The following is a 15,908-nucleotide window of genomic DNA, read 5'->3' as shown; positions in this document are numbered from 1 at the left end:
ACTGAGCTCACGTCCCCTTTGCAAACTGGCCGCTGTGTCCCTGGAGCAGGAAGGCCCTGTGTGCTCGCGTGGGCGCCCAGGAGAGGCCTGCCCCTGGCCGAGAAGAAGCCAGGAATGACGTCTGCATGTGCAATAAAGACATACTTCCTTAATCCTCACACGTCATCAAGTAAACCAGATGGACTGGGACTCCCTGCTCGAAAACCCGGGGTTGTGACGTCCTGAAGTATGACAGAAGCCAAACACGAGAAGCCACCCTACTCGCTCCTGGCGGAGCCGAGCAGCCGGCCTGTGGTCAGCGAGTGGAGAGCGCGCGGGCACGGACAGCCCACACTCTGTGTTTGCACACCGTGTCCCCTGCCGGAGAACCCACTGGATGACAGGCAGCGTGCGTGGCCGCATGCAGGTTGTCGTGTGCAGGCAGGCCGCGAAAGTGGGCACAGCAGAGCCCCCCGCCCCCACGGGGCCCCGGACCATCTGATCACAATCAGACACAAACCGCGCCCCTCACGTCTGGGGCCTGCAGGTCTGTCGCCAGCATTTCCCTGCTCTGCTCCTTCCCCTTTCCCCTAGAAATCACAACCCCACACCTAACAGAACAGAAGCAGCCGCAACAAGGACATCCAAACACGGCGGAGACATGAAGGGACGGTGTCTGCCTCCGCAGCACGTTTGGTGATTTGGAAATAACCCCCCAGGGGCAGGCAGGGTAGACCGCGGGTTTCTGAGGCCGGTATGCTTGTGACAACCCGGAGCTTTCATTAGAGAAGACAAGACCAACGGTCAGTGCTGTCGTGCAGCAAAAAGAACACCCGAGACAAACAGGTGGAAGGCACGTGCAGGAGGAAGTGCAGAGGGCGCCCTGGGCGGGGGGCGGGGGGGCAGGACACGCACGGAGTCCCCGGACACGCGCACCCCAGGGCCCGACCCGAGGGCTCCACAGGACACGAGGCAGCGGCGGTGATAGGTAAGAAGGTGTGTGGCCGGGACGTGAGGGACTCACAGCAGCCCAACCCGTGGAGGTGGTCGGGCCGCCCCGCCTCGGCCGGGGGCTGCTCCGTGCTCTTCTGAGAGCAGTGTGCTGCTCCCGGGGCGGCGTCCACGGTGCCTGCCCCCACGGGCATGCAGAGCTCACCCAGGGACCTGCGGGCATCTGTCTGGGGACAGTCGGCCAAGGATCACCGGGAAGAGCCAGCAGGATGGGAGAGCGGCAGGGACAGCGTGGGTGACGAGGGCCGTGACATCAGCCCCGGCACCTCCAGGCTCCCACACAGAAACCAACGCCCCAGAAGCCTCCCAGAGATGGGGGGCCTGGGGCCCTAGGCCTGGCCTATCCCTGGAGCAACTGGGGGCAAGGACCAGTGGGCCCCCCAACAGCAAACGGGGAGACAGACCCTGGGAAAGATGCATTACCTTGATGCTAAGCACTCGGACCTGAGCTCTGTTTCCACCCAGAAACCAGGCCTGTTCTGATGACACCATCACGTGCCTCTGGACCTGCTTTTCACTCCGACAGTTGTGTGATTTTTCCCGTTGTGACAAGCCACCCTACCCCGCCACAAACAAGAAGTCGCTCTGACGCAGAGAAGTGGCGGATGCGACACCGCGCTCCTGCTCTGCGGCCCCGTCCTGTGGCCACTGACAGCAGAAACTCAGAGGAGAGGGTCAGGCTGTCCTGTGTGCATGAGGCCCAGACACGGGCACCTTCGCCATCTGACTACACTTCCTGCCAGGTGTCAGGTCAATGGCGGCAGAGTCCCCGTGCAACACCTTCCCGCTCAGGCTGCCTGGTGGACAACAGAGCCCGGCTCTGCTCCGTGCCCCTTGGCGGTCGGCCTCCCTCCGCCCAGGCGTTCTGTTTTGGCTTTCGTGGAATGCTGGGCAAATGGGTCTCACGGTGTGCAGCCCTGGCGTCTGGCTTCTTCACTAAGCACAACGCACTCGAGGTTCATCCGTGTTGTGTATCTGTTCCTTTGGAAAACCTTCTCAGAGGACTGCCATTTCTTTGTTTCTTTTAATATTTTATTTATTTATTCCTGAGAGACACAGAGAGAAGCAGAGACCCAGGCAGAGGGAGAAGCAGGTTCCCTGAGGGGAGTCTGATGTGGGACTCCATCCCGGGACCCCGGAGTCACACCCTGGGCTGAAGGCAGACGCTCAACCACTGAGCCACCTGGGCTTCCCTGACTGGTATTTCTTTCTATGACCCCATCACAGTTCAGGCATCAGGTGCAGGACACCTGGCTTCTGTCTACTTGTCGTGATTATGAACAAAGCCACCATTGATACACACACGAGGGTTTTCATTTTTCCCCGGTGAATATCCGTCTAGAGTGTTGGGTTGTATCACATGTGTCCATCTTGTAGGAAACAGCCAGATGTCTCCAGAGCGTCTGGGATACTCATCGTCTGCACAAGGGACGAGTGTCAGCTGCTCTGCGCCCACTGTCAGCACGTGGGATCGACAGATCTGAGACGTGAGCATCATATGGAAGCGTGCTGGCTGTCTCCTGTGGTTGCGGCCACCCGCCTTAGGGCCACACACCTTCTCAGGGCTCCTTTGCTGTCCGCACACCTTTTTGGGAAAACATCTGTGCCCCCCTTCTGTCGGTTGTTTGAAATTGCCTTATTTCCTTCTGTATGGAGGTTTTTTTTTTTTTTTTAAGATTTTATTTATTTATTCACGAGAGATACGTAGAGAGAGGCAGAGACACAGGCAGAGGGAGAAGCAGGCTCCATGCAGGGAGCTCGACGTGGGACTCGATCCCAGGACCCCAGGATCACAGGATCACGCCCTGGGCTGAAGGTAGCACTGAACCACTGGCCACTGGGGCTGTCCTCGTACGGAGTTTTGGGGGCTCTTTGTGCTTTCAATGCCGGAACTTTACCAGATACGTATTTTACAATATTCTTCTCCAGGCTGTGGCTTATGTTTTCATGATTTTAACACCGACGTTCAAAAAGCAGTTAATGTGATGAAACCCATGTACCATTTTTTTTTTCATGTGTGGCTTGTTCTTTTTGTGCTTCTCAAGGAAACACTGCCTAACAGGCCAGTGGGGGCTTCCAGAAGTTTCCATAGCACAAGGCGATGCTCTTCGAGTTGGTTTCTGAATATGGTGTGGGAGATGGAGTGATGTTCTTTTTCTGGGCAAACCGATGTCCAGTCACTGCAATGACACTTGCTGGAAAGACCACCCCCCGCCCGTAGCTTTGTGGAAGATCGGTGGGATGCACCATGGCTCCATTGCGGGGCTCCGTTCGGCCCCACTGGTCCCTGTGTCTGCCCTCCCCATTCCACTCATGACTGATGTCACAGTGACTCTTGAGATCACACGGTGCGAGTCCTCCAACTGAGCTCTGTGACAAAACTTCTTTGGTTATTTTAGTTTCTTAGCTTCTTCCCATAAACTTTACAACAGGGTTGTTGATGAAAACAAACCTGTTGGGGTGTTCGGTGGGACGGCATTGACCTGTGCCCAGGTTAGGGGCTCCTGACACCCGCACATCACTGAGCCCTCTGGCCCAGGAGTGCGCCTTCCATGCACTAGGTCTCTGCCAATTTGTTTCATCGCTGTTTTGTATTTTTCAGCATTTGGGTCTTGTATGTATGTAAGTATTTATTTATGAGAGACACAGAGAGAGAGGCAGAGACACAGGCAGAGGGAGAAGCGGGCTCCACGCAGGGAGCTGGATGCGGGACTTGATCCTGGGACGCCGGGATCATGCCCTGAACCGAAGGCAGACGCTCAACCACTGAGCCACCCAGGTGCTCCTGCGTACCTGCCCTTGAGACAGCACCACACTGTCCCCATTCCTGCAACTATGTAGCAAGGTTTGAAAACGGGAAGCCTGAGTTGTTTATTTTGTTTGTCCTTTATGATATTTTTCGTAAGCACTATTCTGGGACTCCTGCATTTCCATCTGAATTTTAGTCTGAGCTTGTTAGTTTTTGCAAAAAAAGGGGCAGCTGAGATTTTCACCAGCCTCACGTGGACTCTGTGGGTCTATTTGGGGACCTGCTGTTAAGAAGTCACCCGACCCGTGAACATGTGATTTCTTCCCATTTGTGTAGGTATTTACTCTTTAAACGCTTTGGTTTAAGGAATGTTTGTTTTAGAGAAAGAACATAGCTGACAACCAAACATCTGTTGGCCCCGGTGGTTTACAATCCAGCGGTGATTTACAAGACACGCAGGCGCCTGGCATGAGGCCAGCAGGTGGGAAGACAGGCAGAGGGGCGGAAGTGGCCCCCAGGTGGCAGGAAGTGGGAGCCCCCGTCCTCCTGGCGTGGCCGCGTGGAAGCAAGTGGAGGGTGCTGGCTGTCTCCCTGCCACCCGACCAGACACTTCATGCAGCTGCCATCACAAAGCGAGCACCTGGTCCATCCTGCTGATGCCGGAGGGGAATACACATGTGTTTGGTTTCCAAGCGAGCTTTCCAGGAAAGAACCAGGGGCCTGTGTTTTAGGAACTGGAGACCATGTGACCCCGGCTGGCCTCCTGACACAGTTCGGGCTCACCGCAAACTAAGCTGATGTGAACCGGTGTGAAGGTGCGCCCACGGCAATGTTCAGGCTCTGTGTGCCTGGAGGTTTATGTACAAGAAGAGAAAAAGGAGAAGTCGTTTCTGTGCAAGAGTATTTGAGGATATGAGAAAATGTTTGATATTCATAACCACGTAAGTGCAAAAAGCAGCACACAAAGCTGTACGTGTGTAATAATCCCAATGGCAGGAGAGAGAACTGTGTGTGTGGGAGAGAGATGGAGAGACAGAGAGAGATGGAGAGAGAATTACGGGGGACTTCCATTTTATTTTACGTTTTCATTTTCGGAGTTAAAAAAAAAGTTAAGTACACTTAAAAAAAAACAGCTTCCTGGATGTGCAGACCTAAGCAAGTTCTGCATCTACCCCCGAGCACGGTCACACACAATCTTAAGTTGGGTCAGGGTGTAGGATCCGCGCCCTCTGCCTGGAGAAAAGCCTTCACTCTGCTCTTGGGCCTGAGTGCGTGTTAAACCGACATTCACTCGGCATATGAGGTCTTAAAACAGTCTGACTCTTTTTAAAGCTCTTTCTGTAAATAAACGTTATAGTTTAATCTGTTCTAAATCATGACACTAATAGTTGTGTTCTCTACAAAGTTCAAACAGTCTGAACGCGTATAGTGTAGAAAGGATAGTCCCTGCCCTCTGGAAGCAACGGTACGGGGCCACGTGGGTGGCTCAGTCAGCTGGGGGTCCGACTCTTGGTTTTGGCTCGGGTCGTAATCTTGGGGCCGTGAGATCGAGCGCTGTGCCGGGCTCCACGCTCAGTAGGAAGTCTGCTTGTCCTGCTCCCTCAGCCTCTCCCCCAGCTCCTGCATTCTCTTTCTCTTTTTCTCAAACAAACATGTAAACAAACCTTTAGAAGGAACAGCATGAGCAGTGTGATGTGTGGCCCTGGAGGCCTCCTCCCGTGCTCGTGCACAACTAGGCACCATGGCACCTGTGCGAGCATTTGGGACCATCGGATTATCTACCTTCGCTAACAAGGACTCCACACGTGTCCTCAGGCAGGGCGGCTCACGGTAGGGGCCGTGCAGCTCTATCGCACGAACACAGTGGTCTTAACTCGCGCTCCTCCTAATTAATGATGGATTTTTTGTTTTGTTTTATTTTCAACTTTTTGCTCTTACAAATCATTTTAGTTTTTTAGGATCTCTTTCTCAGAAGAGGGCTGTGGGTATTTTAGGGCGAAGCCATTTCTGATTTCGAGAACCACCAGTGAACTGCTCTACAGCAAGCTAGCGTTTTACCACCAGCAACAGTGGCGGAGAGCTCCTATTTCCCTGCACTCCCGAGAGCCCGCCTCTGGGTAAAATCAGTCTCCACTCTGCCAACCTGAAGGAAAAAAATCTATTACTTTTGTAGCCAGAATAAATCTCAATGTATCTTTTTTTTTTTTTTTTAAAAGCACATGACAGGCGGTTTTTAAACAGTCTTTCCAAGGCAGATGCGAGCCCTGTAAACCAGCGGAGGGAGGGGACGGTTCCTTCCTCAGTCACGGGAGAGCCACCTCCGGAACCGTTCTTTCTGGCCATGCAGACCTGAACAGAATCAGGCGGTGAAGAGACAAAAAGCCAACAGAAAGCGTCCTGGCCGCCACGTTGTGGGCCCCCCGGGCCCCCCAAGCGCGAGCTGCGGGATGCTTGTGAGCCATCACGCGGAGGACAGTTCTGCTCTCTGAGGCGGTTTAGGGCTCTGACTTCTGAGGTACAAGCCTAGCTATGAGCTGTTCTTAGTTTATGTGTGAAACAGGCTGATAAAAACGCTCCTAACGCATGTATTGCACGCATGTCGTTAGATGATGAATTAACTTAATAAAAGGACACCCCTGTGAACGGCACCCAGAAAACAGGGGAGAACAACTTTTAAAAAAATTACAAAGAAATAAAAATGCATCTTCTTCTGACATTTAGAAATGGTTTCTAGTTAACGCGAGGGAGAAGTTACTCGGGCGCCGGACCACCTCACATCTTAGCCGCCACCAGCAGCTACGGACAAAGGCCATCGCGACGGGCTCACCTCCGACCGGGAGGCCTCGCGCGTCACTTCAAGTGACCATCACCCGAGAGCCTGGCAGAGGGTTAGCAGGACTTCCTGACCGCCTCCCGCGGGCCAGGTGGGAGTGACACCGGCGAGGGCCCTCCTTCCCAGGCCCCCTGCAGCATCCCCACTCCGGGTGTCACCCCGTCCCCCCCTGACCTGCAGCTACAGAGGGACGGGGCAGGGGTGTGGGGTGCGGGTGTGCCCATGAGAAGCACAGGAGCAAACCTCAGGCCTGCGCTCAGGAAGCGGCCCTGCGGGGGCTGACGCCACTGCCCCCGCCCCAGGTGGCCAAGGACACTCACTGGTGAGAGGACGAGCCTGCGGACCTATGCCCCTCCTCCCTGCTGTCACCAAGGACGGCAGGGCCGGGTGCCTCTCAGACGGCCCAAGGAGCTGCTCATCACCCTAAGACAACCCCCGGCAGGGCAGGCCCCGGGCCCTAACCTGTTGGCCTCGCTCCCGTGAGGAGGAGACTGTCAGGGAGACTGAGCTCCTGCAGACCTGGACAAACCCTTGTCCCTCAGAGCAGACCAGACCAGAGTTCTAGGGTCGGCCTGCTGCCCACGGCCGCAGCTGCTGCAAATTCCAGCATCTGCTCGCTCGCTTGCTCCCTTCTTAGCGAGGGGCCCGGGTGGTGGCAGTGGGCAGGGCGCAGAAAGCCCGAAGACCAGCACAGGCCGTGGCCGCCCCTTGCGCTTGCTGCATTCATACTTTTGTTCTGACTGTAAAGCAGCTTGGTGCTTAGTATGGAAAACACAGGGGAGACAGCCGTGGATAAACACGCTAGGTGCCACGCCTACACGTCACCCGCCACCTGCCATGGGGCGGCTGCTTTAGCGTTTTCTGGGCACAGACGGATGTGCACAGTGTTTCCAACGGGGATCTCCCTGTAGCCAATTTATGTCCTGCTCTTTTCCCTTTTTAAAAGTTTTAGCATATTTCCTTAAGATTCCAATTTTAAAGCTTAATTTTTAAAACAATAAGCATCAAATATTTCCTGAGTGTTAAGCCCTCCTCTCCGTGCTGGGCCTTCAGGAGGATCCTAGATTTCATGAGATAAATAACACCCAGATCATCCACGACTCTGATCATTTCCTTGGGTCGGTGTCTCAGCAAACGAGTTACCAGGTTGAAGGGAACGGCTGCTCATGGCTTCTGACACTTTACCGCTAAACCGTTTTCTGGGAGTCGGGTTCAATTCAAAAATGGAAGAGAGATGTCTGCCTTGTCAGCAAAGGGGCTCAGCAAACTAGAACTCTGTCCTCTGCCTCAGGCACGGACAAGGACCGCCTTGTGTTTTTATCAACAAATAGCATCTTTATGGGCAAAGAAAAGCAGGATGAGAGTTGTCATAAAGGGTCCAGGTTACTCCTCAAGGAAACTGCTTGGATGTGTAGCTTGATACACAACCAAGAGTAAACCATGATTTCAATGGTCTTTACGAAAGAAGAAGAAAGTTTTCTAAGAATGTGCTTCATGGGAAAGTCGGCACTCCTGGCGAAGAGCAGCAGGACAAAGCGCTGCTGGCCCCACACTGACCCCTGGACATGCGGCTTGGATCTGGCACGACAGGACACGTCTCCCGTCAGGGCCAGGGGAGAAGGACACCTGAGTGCCAGGCTCCACAAGCGGCCCGGGCGCGCTGGAATTAGCCCCAGCAGGCAGGTCTTCGGGACAAGCCTGCTCTCCGGCCGAGCAGCCAGAGCCCACGCCCCGGGCCGTCCTCACCAGGAGGGTCTCCAGGCCTGGCGGCCTTGCCGAGTGGACAGATTCAGTTGTCCTCTGAGAGGGCAGGCTGCCTTGGTTTCTTTGAGAAGACAGGAGGGTAAATGAAGTCTGTTCCTTTTGCTGTTTTGACTGTTACATCAGCTACCATGACGGCCGTCTAGGGCGCCCATCAGTAGCTGTAATGTGACGGGTCAGGAGCCCCAGAGGGTCGGTGGCTGGGCTGGCGGGAGCCACCGAGAGTGACCAGCTGGGTCTGGCCATGAGCAGGGGGCTCAGACAGCTCAGGCCAGAGGTCGAGGCTCCTGGGGAAGGAGGGGACGGAGGGAGCCAAGGCAGGGCTCTGACCGACTCCAGTGTCTGTGCGAGGGCACAGACGGGAGGCCCACTTGGTACCCGGAGCGGAGGCGCACACTACCTTCATGACAGGCTGGGCGAAGTACCGGGCGCTCCAGTCACAGAAGCCAGTCTGTGTTGTGGCCGAGACAAAGCTTCTGTGTCCAGCGGCATCATCTGCATCGTCGGTGGTCTTCAGGGGCGTTTCGGGGGGAGGGGGAGAGAAAACAGGAAGAACAGTCACACACTCCACACACTTGTTTGTGAGCTCGAGAGGACTTGCAAGGAGACAAAAGGCAGTGGTCTGGCTGCTAAGAACGTTTCTCTGCTGGCCTCGCTTCTGCATCCTGGTGGCCAGGGACTCTGAACGCATGGCCAGGGCTCCAGGGAACCTGTGTCAGGGAGGGCCATCAAATCTGTGCTCAGGGGACCAGGTTCCCTCGGGGCCGGCCACAGTGGCTTGGGATGCAGAGCCTGTCACTCTTAAATCGGATGCTCAGGCCAGGCGCCATGAGGTCAGCAGGGCCTGAGGCCTCTATGGCCTGGAGGGCAGGGGCTTCTGGCACCCTGGCACCCACCTGTGCAAAGTAGCTCCTGCACGGGAGGGACACGCAAGTATCAAGACCTCAACTGCTTGGTGCTGCTCTACTGGACAACACATTTGTTTCCCACAGCACGGCCTACGGGGACCAGGGGGGCGAGGGTGGGAGTTCGCATCACTGTACGAAGCTGGGCACGGCAAGGCCCGCGATGCACGGGGGGGGGGGGGGGGGGAACGGAAGGCGTCCGTCAGAGAGGAGCCCTGTTATCCAGGGGAGCCTCGCCTGGTGGAAAGTCTGACAGCTGGGACTCAGTGACAGGGTCTCACCCCCGACTGCTGTGGGAACCTGCGCTGCTCTGCTGGGCCAGGCTCCTGGGCTCCCGGCCCCCAGGGCAGTGAGCGCCCCCTATGCCCAGGTGCTCCAGTCTGACGGACCCATGTCAAGGTCCTGCCAGGAGGACGAACCTCCCACCGGGCACTTGTGGCCATGTTTGCTCCACCCAGTACGGCGGGAGGCCTTGAAAGCCAGGGCGGGCGAGGGGCCAGGGGCACGTGTAGAAACTACCACCGTATGTGCTTTTGCTCCAGTCTCCACAGCAGCCTGGCTCCCTTGGCGTGTCCTGAATGGCCCCTCCAGACTGCGTCCTTGTCCAGTAGAGCGGCACACCGTCTGGACAAGCGGCCAAGGCCACAGCTTATGGGTTTACAGCAGCCAGGCCAACGAAGACACCAATTCCTCCCGCGCCTGGAGTCTCTTTCCAGCTTTGAGGCAGAGACTGCAGCTCCTTATGTGGCAATAACAGGATGTTTGCGGAGAAAGCAAACAACCCACTCGGAACAGGCACTTCTGCACGGCAGCTGCCATGTCCAGTGGAGGAAAATGCTACTCAGCCGCGAAGGGAGAAAGCAGATTAGCTCCATGTGCTTACTTGGCTACATGGAAGGTGCCGGAACAGTGAGCCGACAACAAAAGGCCCCAGAAGGGAGGACCCTGGGACATCTGCTCAGCCGTGATGGGACAAACTGAGAGCCACAGCTGGGGGTGCAGGCTGTGGAGGCCCCCCCCCCCCCGTCCTGGTGTCAAATCTTGGCTCACACTGAGGGATGTGATGCTCAGCACCTACACTCACTAGAATGGGTGCCAGGGAAGGGTTCGAGGGTACCTGGTCTGGGCCCTTGTCAAACATCTTCCGCGTGCGGGGGAACTGCTGAGAGTGGGGCGTGTACTGCACCCCAGCGGGGCCAGGGGCACCAGGACGGCCCGCGGGCAGGTCTCGGCTGACTGGCTGCTTGGCCACATCGTTGGTCAGGCTGGAGCTGCTGGCGCTGGATGTTGGCGGGGAGCCCCTGTCAGTAGGGGAAGAAATGCTGTGCTTTACCCAAACAAAATACCCGGTCCTCATGCCACCCACCTAGATACTGCCAACTGACCTAGTTCAGGGCCCAAAACATCCTCACATGCCCGACACATCCCTATGCCTCCAGACTGACACCAGCCACCCACGCTGATGGCCCTTCTGGGCCCTGCCTGTGGGTTCCAGTTGTCGTTTCCCTGGAAAGCCAGGGTGGCCCCAGGCACGCTGCACACAGCCTAAGCAAACCAGCCAGGGCCTGGAGGGCGTGGGGGCACACATCTGCTCGCTGCTTCCTGCCTGTGGACACTGACCTAAGAGGGGACTCCGCCTGCTGGTGACCGGCTGGCAGGGAACAGACCCTTGCTTATAGAATTCTGCTTGGCGGCAGAAGTCAGGCTCAGGCCAAGCATCTGCTGTTGCATCTCGTCATGCAAAGGAAGATAGTGAAGGCTTCCCACCAGGGGCCTGCACGAGACAGATGCAGGCACTTACCCCGCCTGGTGGATGTGGATGCCCTTGTTGGTGGGGCTGGCGGGCGCCGACTGGGTGAGTGAGGACGTGGTGAGGATGCGCTGGGGCCGGGCATTCACTGTGGCCTGCAAGAGCAAAGGGGCACGTGGTGTGGACAGTCAGCTGCTGGAAACCCCGGCGGCCACGGACAGCAGGACGGGGTGGTGGCTTCATGACTGCAGAAGAGGCCCCTTGGCCCAGGAGGTCCTGCACACTGATGGGGGGCCCGGGTGATCCCCCCCCGCCACATCACCCTGCAGGTAAAACTACGTTCTCCCGCTTTTCTAGAAGTCACTTGTGGAGTCCAGGGAGGCCTGAGGGCAGGCCCTCCTGGAACTGTAGCCACAAGACCACACAGCGTTAACGGCGAGCTGGGGCCCTGGCACCCCATCCGGGATGGCTGAGAATGCCACCCCAGTCTTTATTTCAGTTTTTACACCTCAGGGACTCACGCCGTGTCCCTGGTTGTGGCGCTTAGCAGATAGAGACGAGGTAGCAGGTTCTAGAAACTTTCTCCACAAACGTACAGCATTTGACATTTCATCGCAGAAAGGCACTTGTGCCAGCCTGAGACTAGCATGTAGGGGGAAGTGGCTTTGTTTTGATTTTTGAAAGTAGAGTTTGTGTGGATTGGGAAATCAGCTGTCTGCCGGAGGAACATGGCACATGGAAGTGCCGAGCCGACGAGGGTGTTGACCGCCCCTCGGACGGCAGACCCGCCATCTGCCGGGTTCTCTCCTGGCGTCTTGCTCCGGGCACACGGGGTGGCTGGGCGGGCCCTGCTGGCTCTGGACACACCAGGTGACACGCGGGCAGGTGGCGGCCGACGCAGCCATCTGGGCTCCCTGAGCGCGGCTGTTGCCAGACTGTTTAAGAGCTGCCGGGCAAAAAAGAACCTCGACCTTTGTGGGTGATGATGTCGGGCCACCCTGCGCAGCGCCCCCCCCCCCCCAGGTCAGGATGCTGGCCCTCCTGCGTTCAGCCAACAGGCAGAAAATCGCAGAAAACAAAAGGGCCATGAGGCTGCTCATTTACAGAACATCTGTGCTTCCCTGATAATCCGCTGCTCTGAAGTAAGAACAGCAAGGAAATGGAACCATAATCAACCTTTTGAAATCATTAAAAAAATTTTTGAATTATAGAAGTTATGTTGTTTGTCAGCTTGTTTTTGCTGTATATTTACATTATCTGGCCTGCTCCCTTCCGCCCAAAACTCAAGAGCCAAGCGATGCCCTAAGTGGTCTAAGGAGAGTGAAGAATCTCCTCTAAGAAGCTGTCAACTTCCATGTGTCTCCCAAAAATTCTGGAGACGCAGGCGGTGGTGCGGGGGGAGACAGAAAACTTCTGCACCGCCGTGCAGACCTTAGCAGACCTAGCCCCATCTCCCCGTGGCCCCCGAGGCCCTCCCGCCTGCCCTGCCCAGGCTTGCCGCCCACCCGCTGCCTCTCAGGAGGCCCCACGTCCCTCTGCTGGGGCATCCGGGGCAGGGGGCCCACACCCAAGGCTGCCACACGGCTCTCCTTCCGTGTCCGTGCCAACACGATTCCAAATCCACAGCGATGAGTGTGCTGGCAGCCTTCACGCTGGTGATCACAGGGCTTCAGACTTCGAAGATTTCTTTTTCAGCCCAATGGCTCGGATCTGTTCAACATGCATGGACTCGATCTTGATCACGTGTGCGGCATAGGCCTGTGGGGATGAGCGTGTACACACCTGCCTGTCTGCAGACTTGGTCTGGGGGCACAGGGCATGGGGGGCATGGTGGTGAGCTGGGGAGCTGAGACACGGTCAGCAGTGGCTCCTTCCTGTGCCAGTCCCGGCCGTCTGGGTTCACACAGAAGGCATGCCGCCAGAGGTCAGCAGAAGGGCAACAGCAGTCTGTAGGCTCCGAACGGAGGGCTGGGCCTGGCCGTGAGCACGTCCCACCTGTGCTCGTCCTTCTCCTGTGAAGACTCCCTGTCATTCTGCACTCCAGGACACGGCCCTGAGACCGCTGGAGGGGCAGGTGCGCCCGCCCTGACAGGTGACCGAGGCCAGATGTGCAAGGGCTGCTGGGCGGGGATGGTCACGGCTACAGGTCACGCTCTCAGAGGGCAGCAAACGTTACTTCGTTACACGCCGGATTCTCAGGTCAGATGTAGTCTCTTGGCCCAATGCAAACACGGAGATGGTTCGCAGGGACACGTGCACGTGCATATGCACACACACGAGCCGAGCCGGCCGATGCTCCCTGACCCTGTAGCTAATGGGGGCATCTGGAGCAGGAGCCTGGGGTTGCAGCGAGCCCGTCTCCAGCTCCTGGAGTGCTCCCGTTACTCTGGTTCTCCCACCGGAACACATCACCTCACAAGGACACAAAGGACCATCTACCACAGAGAAAAATACCTAAAGCAGCGTGGATGACTTCGGACAGTGGATTTCCCAACTGGGTGGGACAGAGTCGGGTTTAGGACGCCGGTGCAGGCTTTCAGCTGCTCTTTCCTGGGGGCAGTCCAGGAACCACAGAGGTTGTACCGTCAATTGTGCATCAAGGATCTGGATTCATGTGTGAGAAAGTGGTTCCCACAAGGATCATTTAGAGGTAATTTGGGACTGAGTCTGATGCAGAGCCTGCTGGATGCTTGATCACTGAGAAGACACCTATGAAAGCACGAGTCTACTGATAAGAAGTGATTTCTCTATGAGCTACGTTTCCTAAATAAGTCTCCCTCTGGAATGCTGAGTCCCAGGGAGTGTTCAGGGCAGCAGTGGTGATGACCAGGAGCCTTGCCCTATGGTCACTGAGGGGCGTCGGCAAAGCCTCAGTCCTCCAGGAAGAGAAGCCAGCAGGGTCGAGGCCAGGGAGTATCACCTACCCCCTTTCGGGGCCGGTGCACGCCAGACCATGTGCAGAGTACAGACTGAGAAGGAGGAAGGAGACACTAATACTTGACCTTGCTTCACAGGGTTACTGTTTACTATTGAGCAGGTCCTACCATGAGCCCATCTCTGCAGACAAGGCTGGTGCCAGAACAGGACCCACGTGCCTGGAGAGCCACCCCGTACCTCATGGCCATGAGTCCCTGTGTAGGACACACAACAGGGCCCTGAGCAGAGTCTCCATGAACCAGATTTCCAGCGGCCACCCCAGAGCCACTGAGTCCGAATCCCCAAGGGGACTTGCTCTCCTGGGGTTGTTTGTGCACCCAGCCGGGCAGGCCCCATGGGGTAGCGACTCTCAGGGAGGGACAGTGCCTACTTCTGTAAGCTAAGCCAGTCTGAGGGATGATGGCGTCACCCTGGGTCTGCAGGGAGGCGGGAAGGGGGCAGGTGCATGGGAAGGTTCAAACTATGAACAGATGCATCTCAGTCACAACAGTTCGCTAGGACTGTGATTTCCCGCTTGCAAGGTCTTCCCTGCTCTGACGGTTCTAGGAGTCCCTCCTCCTCGTGGCGGCGGCGGGGAGCAGTGGGGCAGAAGCCTGGGAGGGCACAGACAGCACTGGCACCTCTGAGTCAGCTGTGTGGTAAAATGGGCCCCGGAGCCGGTGGGCTTCCAACAGCAGAGGGTGGTTCCAGCGGGAAATGGTGTGCAGAGAACCTCCACCTCTGGGAGCCGAAGGCCATCTGACTCGCTTGAAGAGAAGTCAGGACGTTTACACACATACCACAGAGCCCGCAGACAGACAGATGCAGGTGCCAGTGAGGGGGTCCCCGCATCAGGTGCGCTGCGCGACGCCTGCCCGGAAGCTAACCGCAAACTCGCTGGATGAAATCGGATTCGGTGTGAGCATAGCAGGTTCCCGGGGTGCTAGTGAGGCTGCCAACGTGGAGGAGGACAGAGACCACAACAGGTTTTAAACGCTATGAAAGCGTGAGCCGGGTTCTGTTCCTGGTTTTTGTGGTACTCTGGAATGTACTGTTTTGGGGATATCAACCTTCCTTGTTTCTCCCTCGCTTAGGCCTTTGGTCTATAAGAAAGGTGTTCAGCTTCGAACTGTGCACCTGACCTCTGGTCTCTGGTGCACTTGGCTGCGAGTGTCCCAAGGCAGACGCAGCGATTGCATTTCCGCTCCTTGGGTGTGGAGTCGCTGGTGGACTATTTCTAGGTGAGTTTATGTGCTTACAAACTTTCTCCTAAATATTTAAAGTAGTGATGATTATTACGCATGACCCTGACATTTGAACACCTGTAGCTTGAAATTTCCTCCTCGGTATTATCTGTAAACCACAGGTGGCAGGAGTGGCATGAGGGAGGTTGTTGGGGGCGATGCGGTTCCCAAGGGTCATCATGTCCTTTGTCCTCTACGTGGTTTGAAATTTTCCATGTTAAAGACTACAGGCAAAATGCAAACCCTAAGCCTGTGTGGAGAGGAAATGTAAATACTTGAAATTAGGTCAGGGCTCCTGAGCTGTGGGTTCTTGAGCTGGTAACAATCTCTATATTTGAGTACGGTATCCTGTGGGGGCATTCCAGAGTGGTAAGGCTGTTTTGACCATGATGAACACAAATCTGCCTTCAGAGGTACCCCGGTGGCTTAGTTGTTGAGTGTCTGCCTTTGGCGCAGGGTGTGATCCCCAGGTCCCGGGATCAAGTTGCTCATCGGGCTCCCCGCAGGGAGCCTGCTTGTCCCTCTGTGTGTCTCATGAATAAATAAAATCTTTAAAAAAAATGTTTTGCCTTCAGAGTTGAGTATCAAAAGTAGGTCCATTTCTCTGTAAATTGAAATGTCATCTCCTCTTTAGTTACTGGAGTAGAAAGCAAGACATTTCTGAAATTAAACTGAGGACAAGAAAATGTTTCCTTCATGTTCATGCTTCCAAATCCTTCAGTAGCAGTGTTTACTCTTAATAATAAACGTGCGCACACAC

The 15,908-nt window shown here is 56.0% G+C and overlaps 1 protein-coding gene across 4 annotated transcripts in view; it reads right to left on the bottom strand.

Annotated features, from left to right (window-relative positions):
• The window catches only part of RPTOR (regulatory associated protein of MTOR complex 1), a 333,077-nt gene that overhangs the window by 22,108 nt on the left and 295,061 nt on the right, over nt 1–15,908 (bottom strand). For all 4 annotated transcript variants that reach the window (XM_072781924.1, XM_072781925.1, XM_072781923.1 and 1 more), the window contains 3 exons: nt 11,040–11,143; nt 10,356–10,539; nt 8,734–8,844 (listed from right to left, as the gene is read on the bottom strand). In XM_072781924.1, the coding sequence (XP_072638025.1) occupies nt 8,734–8,844; nt 10,356–10,539; nt 11,040–11,143 (399 nt within the window). The remainder of the gene's footprint in view (nt 1–8,733; nt 8,845–10,355; nt 10,540–11,039; nt 11,144–15,908) is intronic.

This window comes from Canis lupus, chromosome 16 (assembly GCF_048164855.1).
Source record: "Canis lupus baileyi chromosome 16, mCanLup2.hap1, whole genome shotgun sequence".
NCBI lineage: Eukaryota > Metazoa > Chordata > Mammalia > Carnivora > Canidae > Canis > Canis lupus.
This window is presented reverse-complemented; position numbering and strand designations above follow the sequence as displayed.